This window comes from Rhinolophus sinicus, chromosome 15, assembly GCF_057876585.1.
Source record: "Rhinolophus sinicus isolate RSI-liver-muscle chromosome 15, RSI-T2T, whole genome shotgun sequence".
Lineage (NCBI taxonomy): Eukaryota > Metazoa > Chordata > Mammalia > Chiroptera > Rhinolophidae > Rhinolophus > Rhinolophus sinicus.
Window position 1 is genome coordinate 22,995,097 of NC_142515.1, and position 7,640 is coordinate 23,002,736.

Below are 7,640 nucleotides of genomic sequence, written 5' to 3' on the forward strand. Positions count from 1 at the left end.
CCAGCACTCATCACTCCTGCATTTGCCTAGACCATATCTACCCCATGCCACTGGCGTACTAGGGCTGGGTCTGGGGGAATCAAATGGAACACAGCCCCACACTTCAGAAGACCAAGTTTGATGCACATGACCCAGCCTCATTCTTAGGTCTGAATAGGACTCTCAACCCCCAACTCTGAGGAGCATTCATGGGGGGGCATGAATTTATTGTCTCTTCTTCCCTACCTCAAGGCCGGCTCTGAGGATGAAACCAGTGACGGGGAAGAGACCCAGGTTAGCGCAGCTGATCTGGAAGCCCTGATCAGTGGCCGCTACCCCACCCCTCTTGAGGGAGATGGTGAGCCTAGCCCAGCCCCTGAGGGCCTGGAAAAGTGGGTCTGTGCACAGCCTTCAAGCCAGAAGGCTACCAACCACAACCCCCACATCACAGAGAAGCTGGAAGTGCTGGCCAAAGCCTACAGTGTTCAGGGAGACAAGTGGAGGGCCCTGGGCTATGCCAAGGCCATCAATGCCCTCAAGAGCTTCCACAAGCCTGTCACCTCCTACCAGGTACCTGGGGGCCAGGGCAGGGTATGCAAAGGCATGGGGGTGTGGTCTGTTCTTGACTGGTAGAGGTTGGCGGAGGTACCAGTCACAAGTGGGGATCAGGGGGAGTGCTTAAGATTTTACAATGTCTGGGACTTGCACAAAGGAAAAAAAAGGGGGGGGGGTGGAGATTGACGAAAGCAGATTGGCAAAATCCTGATAATTATAGGAGCTGGGCAGTGGGTACTTGGGGATTTGTTACACTGTTCTCTCTACTTTGGATTTTTTTTGGTAATAAAAAGTTGTTTTAAAAACGTTTCCATTCTGGAGGCGAACAATCCAAGGTTTGAGTTCTGATTTCCATCATTAACTAATTGTGTGACTTTAGGCAAGTCATTTAAAACCTTGAGTGTCAGTTTCCTCGACAGTAAAAGGGGACTAAGAATAAGAAATTCTGTTTTCTGTGAGGACTAAACTGGATTATCCCAGTAATGCAGGACCTGTTACACAGTAAGTCCTCAGTAAACGTTCGCCCTCACTGTTGCGAGCGATGGTGACGAGTATCTTCCTTGTTGCCCTTTCTCTGCTTCCTGTGCTGATATCCATCCCTCTGGCAACCAAAACACAAGTTAAACAGCCCATTCCATCCAAACTTGTCATCTTCAGTTGTGCCCAAGCTTTACACAGCCAGCCATCAGTTGCCAAGTGGCCAAGCTGGCTTTTACTTCAGACATCAGCTGAAGGAGTCAGCTTCCCCACCTGCTGACTCTACCCCTCTTTTCTTCTCATTTTTCTTTCCTGCCTCTGCCTCGCCCGCTTCTAGGAGGCCTGCAGTATCCCCGGGATTGGGAAGCGGATGGCTGAGAAGATTGTAGAGATCCTGGAGAGCGGACATCTGCGGAAGCTGGACTATATCAGCGATAGTGTGCCTGTCTTGGAGCTCTTCTCCAACATTTGGGGAGCTGGAACCAAGACCGCCCAGATGTGGTACCATCAGGTCAGCCCCCACTGGAGTTTCGCTGTGTCTCGGAGCTCCTGATCCGTAGTTCCCTCACTCTGATGGGAATGAACCGAGACTATACGGAGACCATTTTTCAAGGGGTCCAAGGCTCTTGCAGACCCCTTTCCTAGCTCCCGGAACTGCCCTGTTGCTTACTATACTTGAGGCATTAGTCTTGATGTAGGCAGAGAGTAGAAGTATGTTTCTCTGTCTCCCAGAGCAGCAAGGGCCTTTCTGAAGAGACCAGGTCTCAAGGCTGAGTATCCAGAGCAGTGCTTCCCAAACCTGGCCATACCCAGAATCACCCCTAGACTGATGAAATTGTGAACCAGTATTTTAGGATTGTGGCAGGGCTGGATTGGGGCATGTCTTCATGCCCTCTGCCTTTCCTGAGTCCCATTGATTACAGACCCATCTGCTCCTCGGGTTGGTCTGGCCTCAGGTCTTCTTTGGAGTCTGGGGCAATGGAAGCTGTGTGTGTGTGTGTGTGTGTGTGTGTGTGTGTTCATTCACTGCCTCTTTGTTGGTCTTGGATCCTCATACCCCCTACTCCCAACCACCACCACCACCACCACCACACACACACACATACACCTTTGGCTTCGTTTTTGCAGGGTTACCGGAGCTTAGAAGACATCCGCAACCAGGCCTCCCTGACTACCCAGCAGGCCATCGGCCTGAAGCATTACGATGACTTTCTGGAACGCATTCCCAGGGAGGAGGCTACGGAGATCGAGCAGACAGTAAGCAAGTGTCTCAGAGAAGTGAGGAGAGCCAGGCCCTGCTATACATTCAGGGCTTGGCTCAAAGCCAAGAACTTCTGATCCCTCAGCTGGGGCGTCCAACAGGCAGAGGAAGCTGTGGGACCAGGGGAGGGGAGGGTGGCTTTGGTCGGGAGGGCTTTAATACCAGCTCCCTGGATTGGGGTTCTCGTTGGTAAGGCAGAGTCAGCATTGGCTTAGATGCTAGAATGGTGTTAGGACTGGGTTCGTGCTAGGACTGGATTAGAGATGGACTATAGTCAGAATTGAAGGCTATTGAGCTTTGAACTGGCTAGGTTCAGTGGGTCAGGGCAAAGGTTCTTAGCATTTTTTTGATTCACAAACTTCTTTGAGAACGTGGTGAAAACTATGGACTCTTTCCCTTCAAAAGTTGTACAAATATACAAAATTTTGTATCTCTTTCCAGATGTATGGAGCCTCTGAAGCCCACCCAAGGCTGGTTTAGGGCTTGGGCTAGAGTTGGCGAAGAAGCATAGAGCTGTAGGATTAGGTTTGGGGTCGGAGGAAAGCTAGATCAAGAGGTGAATTGGAGTTCGGCCTGAATTAGGAGTAGGGTTTTCTTAGTGTTGCATGCTTTTAGCTAAGACTTGTGGTCGTCCTAGGAAAAGGGTTTGGTTTAGAGTTGGGTTAGGGATCAAGTTCATATAAAATCTAGATTAGAGCAAGACTAGGGCACAGTTAGGGTTAGATGTATCTCTTGACCAGTTGGTGTTAGGGTTAAGGGCTGGTTGTTCTGGGCAAGGTATGCTCACTTTGGTCTAGGATTTTGAGAGGGAAGGACTACACGGAAATTCCACAGACAGCTTAGCTAAAATCAGCCTCCCATTCTGCTCTACTCCAGACCCCGGGACCCGGGCTGGTGCAGTGTGGATACACAGGTCCTTTTGTTCACGCATCACCACGCCTTAGTGCTAGCCATGCCCCTGTCAATCAGCCACCGTGCCCAGGCAAGGAGAAAGCGCCAGTGAGCCCCAGCCCCCTGCCCACCTGGCCTGCTTCCCCCACTGAAGGGCTGCAGCCTTGGGAGCTATTGATTGGATTACTCATCCTAGGTCTCCTCCCATCCTCTTGGGAGGCTCAAGAAGGGAGGGAAGGGATTAGCAGAGAGCTTGTCAGGAGAATTGAGGTATCTTGGCTGAGGGTATCCAGGGCCCCAGAAATCTCAGTGTCCTGGGGTGGAGGTGGGAAGGCCATCTGCATATGAAAGGCCTCGTGTCGGGGGTGGAGGCTAATGGGCTTATCCCCCTTAATGAGGACAACCCTTTAGCTGACAGTGCCCTCTGTCACAGCTCCCTCCCCACCGAGCCCCGCTCCTCCAAGTAAGGATGTGGGCATTGGCTCAGAATTGCCTCCCTCTGTTTTCTTTCCTTCCTTTTCCTTATTGTTGGTGTAGTTATATTTCTGGGACCCCCTTATGCCTGGGCTTGGGCCTGGAGCACCCTGCTTGTTCAGTCCTCAAGCCCCAACTCACACATGGCCCTTAACTCCAAATCCATAGATACCTGGGGCTGTCGAGACCTGGCTGAGGGCTTCCAGCCACCTGCCCTTTGTCCTAAGTGGAGTTTCATAGACCTGGCCTGTGGGTTGGTACAGGGGCCAAAAGATGTTTCTCTCTGCTCTGAAAGAGCTCTAGAGGGAAAGATCAGTGCTTTCCCTCAGAATCAGAGTGTATGTTTTCTTGTATCTCTCCTTAGGCTGCCTCCCATAGTGTGAGAGTGTTCTCTTCTGTCCTAGTGAAGCTAGAGAACTGCCACTCTCCAGGGTCCCCCTGCTCCGGGGGGCTCATTCCCTCAGGCTTTTATCAGGCACCCAGGGATTGGCTTGGGGCATAAGCTGAGAGTGTGGGGGAGGGAAGGCCCTGCGCACCCCATCACTGCTCTTTCCCAGGTCCGGGAATCCGCTCAGGCCTTCAGTCCTGGGCTGCTGTGTGTGGCATGTGGTTCCTACCGACGGGGGAAGGCGACCTGTGGGGATGTGGACGTGCTGCTCACTCACCCGGATGGCCGGTCTCACCAGGGCGTCTTCAGTCGTCTCCTTGACAGCCTTCGGCAGCGAGGTATAAGCTCCATCCCTGGGTGAGCAGGTTGGCAGGCGGCAGGGCAGAGCTGCGCTGGACGGACCCCAGGAGGCAGAGTCTCAAAGTTGGAATCTCTAGGCAGGAAGCAGGGGAAGGTTGCTTTTGTGAGAATCCCCCTGTGGCCAGAGCCACTTCAGGGAAGGATGAAACAGCCCCCACACCACACACGGGTGCTCAGTACCGCCTGTGAGTTGAGTGTCTCATCTGATCTTTCTGTGAAATGGTGGGGGATGGGAGGAATTTCTGTACACATTTTACAGGGAAGGAAACAGGCCCAGAGAGGACAAGTAAATGGGTGAACTGGGACTAGAGGACCCAGGATGACCAGGAGAGACCTGGGAGGATGGGGTGGTCCCGGGCCTGGCGCGTGGCCCCCCCAGCAGCCCTCTGTTGTTGGGCCAGGGTTCCTGACAGACGACTTGGTGAGCCAGGAGGAGAACGGCCAGCAGCAGAAGTACTTGGGCGTGTGCCGGCTCCCAGGGCCCGGGCGGCGCCACCGCAGACTGGACATCATCGTCGTGCCCTACAGCGAGTTTGCCTGCGCCCTGCTCTACTTCACTGGCTCTGCCCACTTCAACCGCTCCATGCGGGCTCTGGCCAAGACCAAAGGCATGAGCTTGTCGGAGCATGCCCTCAGCACAGCTGTCTTGCGGGACACCCACGGCCTCAAGGTGGGGTCTGGCCGAGTGCTTCCCACCCCTACGGAGAAGGATGTCTTCAGGCTCTTAGGCCTCCCCTACCGAGAGCCAGCCGAACGGGACTGGTGACCTGTGGCTGGACCAGCTGCCCCACTTGGCCATCCAGTCCTCCCCTCTGGCCTCCGCTGGCTGAACCTCACTACTTCAACCACCAGCTCCCGGGCGTGAGAGAAAGGGCCACCCCAGCTGCCACGGTCTTTCCAGCCTTCCCTTCTACCACAGTGTTGCACATGGCCCCTTGCCCCATTTGAAGCGAGCAGGGGCTGCTTTGAAGCCCGCTTCCTGTGCTGCAGGCCCAGGCACCCCCTCTTCCCTACCTTGAGGAGGGTCTGGCTGCTGGAGGTGGGATGGGGACCATAGGGGGCGAGGCAAGCAGCTGGGGCCCAGCATCACCCAAGACCCTGACACAGGAGAAGGAGCCATGTACTCCCTCCAGCCACCCCACTTCCTGTGCAGCTGGAGGTGTTGGGAGGGGTGCCCCAAGCTCAGTGAGGACAGCGTCTGAAGGCCCAAGGGCCCAATAAAGTGCATTTCACATTTGACCTGCCTAGTGTCTGAGCTGCTGCAGCCCCTGCCTTCTTCCCCCCAGGCAGGGATGGAGATGGGAACCCAAAAAGATCAGTTAACTGCTCTCCAACAGGTCCGCCCTGAGTCAGCTCCTGAACTCGAGGGGACGGATAGACATTAAAAGGGAAAATTCATGAAGTCAGGCATTTAGGAGCTCCTGTCTACCTATAAGCCTCTCCTGTGGGCCAGGCCCTAGAACACGCCATCTGAGGACATGAACAAAGGTGGCAAGACACTTGAGGAACAACTAAATGGTGACCTGTATGCTCCTGACGGCTGAGGCAGTCAGGGAAGGCTTCCTGGAAGGGGGGTGGGCAGGCGGGCAGGGAAAGAGCCCGTTGGAGAAGGGTGAACAGGCTCTGGAGGTAACTAAGGAGCCTGCTTTAGAGGCTGCTAAATGCCAGGAGTCAGGAGAAGGCTGGTCTGGGCGACGACGAGGTCGAGCTGAGAGGCTTAGTTTGATAGAGCAGATAGGAGCAAGTGCAACTAGTGGCATGGAGACGGTTTCCAGAGGCTGGACCTTGCAGGACAGGGAGAATTTGGTGAGGGGAGTAGAGGGATTTGAAAGAAAGTGTGGGCATCCCAAGTTGAAGCACAATGGGCTCAGAGAGAGGAGAAGGCGTCTGTGTTGGTGGAGCATCGAGGAGCCTCGAGAGGCCCTGTGACACGGATTTTGAGGTGGAACGTGAGGGGGGCTCAGGACTGAGTGCATTGGCTGTGGGGGGATGGGGGTGCGCTGCTGAGTCCTTCATCTCTCAGTAAGTTGCAGAGTCCCAGAGCTGGCCTTTGTTGGCCTGGTTTCATTTGGGGGATCTCAGCAGCCTTAGTGTGGGCCCCCAACAAGTTCAGAACCCTGATGTCCAAGCCATGGGTCATGCAGGGAAGGAACCGAAAGCCCATGGAGTCGGGGTCCCTTTCATGGCTCAGCATCATCCAGCGACAGCCCCATCTGCAGCCCAGAAGCCTCTGAGGGTTGAGCCTCTCCCTCAGAGCTTCTACTCCCAGGGAAGAGTGGCTGCCCAGGGCCTGGAGTGGACGAGAGGAGCTGGGAAATCCCTGGGCTGCTTTTGCCCCTCCCCCAGGTCTGCTAGTTCTACTCTGGACTGGGCCCTCTGTGCCTGCCACCCACCCCAGCCAGGGTCAGAGTGGGCAGAAGCACAAAGAATGGGGTGTCAGGGTCCAGTTTTGGCCATTGCTTCTATCTTGTGGTTCACACTTCAGTGCCCTAGTCTTCTCAGCACCCTCTCCAGGCCCAAAGGACTGACAGCCTCCAGGGCTAGAAGAAGAGGGAACCAGTGGATCTCGTGGAAACTTGGCCAGTTAACCCCTTCCTACACACAAGAAGCCCCCAGAACCATGGGGCGCGATGGTGCAGACTTCTGTATCTGAAACCTGGGGCCCCCATTCTTGCCACTTCCCTTCCCCCAGGAGACTCAGAATTCCAGAGTCTGCCTTCAGACCAGACAAACTCCTGGTTCCACCTCCTCGCAAGGCAACAGGAAATCATGGGATACAAAGGGAGGGTGCCTTCCAGAGAGACCCATTCTGGGGGTGGCATCCTCTTGGCTGCTTAATATGACACAGGAGCCCAGAAAAGGAGCCGATGGATTTCTGTCTCTTGAGAAAGGCTGCCCAGTTTGGGGAAAGGGTGGTTTTCTGAGTTCACACTAAGCAGAGTGGTTAGGGGGTTCCCCAGCCACTTCAGAGCCAGAACCAGGTTTTCAGCCCAGTACCCCATCCGGCTGGAAAGGGAGACTGAATTTCAAAGCCCTGGTGGGAACTGATATCCTATCCAGCAACAGAACACCCCCAAACCACCAGCCAATCACCACCTGGTCCTGAGGAGGAGGAGAAGGGCACTACAAACTTGCTTCCTGCCCCTAGCCCAGCTGTTGTCACTCTATCCCTGAGCCAGAGTTGGCTCTGGCCAGACCACACGTGTGGTATTAAAAGGTAATCTAGAGATGATTTAAAGTATATAGAAGGATGTG

General features: G+C 54.6%; 1 protein-coding gene across 5 annotated transcripts in view; it reads left to right on the forward strand.

Annotated features, from left to right (window-relative positions):
* Window positions 1–5,624, forward strand: part of POLL (DNA polymerase lambda) — an 8,145-nt gene extending 2,521 nt beyond the window's left edge. For 4 of the 5 annotated variants that reach the window (XM_019724954.3, XM_019724953.3, XM_074339154.2 and 1 more), the window contains exons 5-9: window positions 232–549; window positions 1,349–1,522; window positions 2,140–2,268; window positions 4,195–4,363; window positions 4,787–5,624. In XM_019724954.3, coding sequence (XP_019580513.3) covers window positions 232–549; window positions 1,349–1,522; window positions 2,140–2,268; window positions 4,195–4,363; window positions 4,787–5,151 — 1,155 coding nt within the window. In that variant the 3' untranslated portion in view covers window positions 5,152–5,624. The remainder of the gene's footprint in view (window positions 1–231; window positions 550–1,348; window positions 1,523–2,139; window positions 2,269–4,194; window positions 4,364–4,786) is intronic. The other variant, XM_019724956.3, reaches the window with a different exon arrangement.
* The last annotated feature ends 2,016 nt before the right edge of the window (window positions 5,625–7,640 follow it).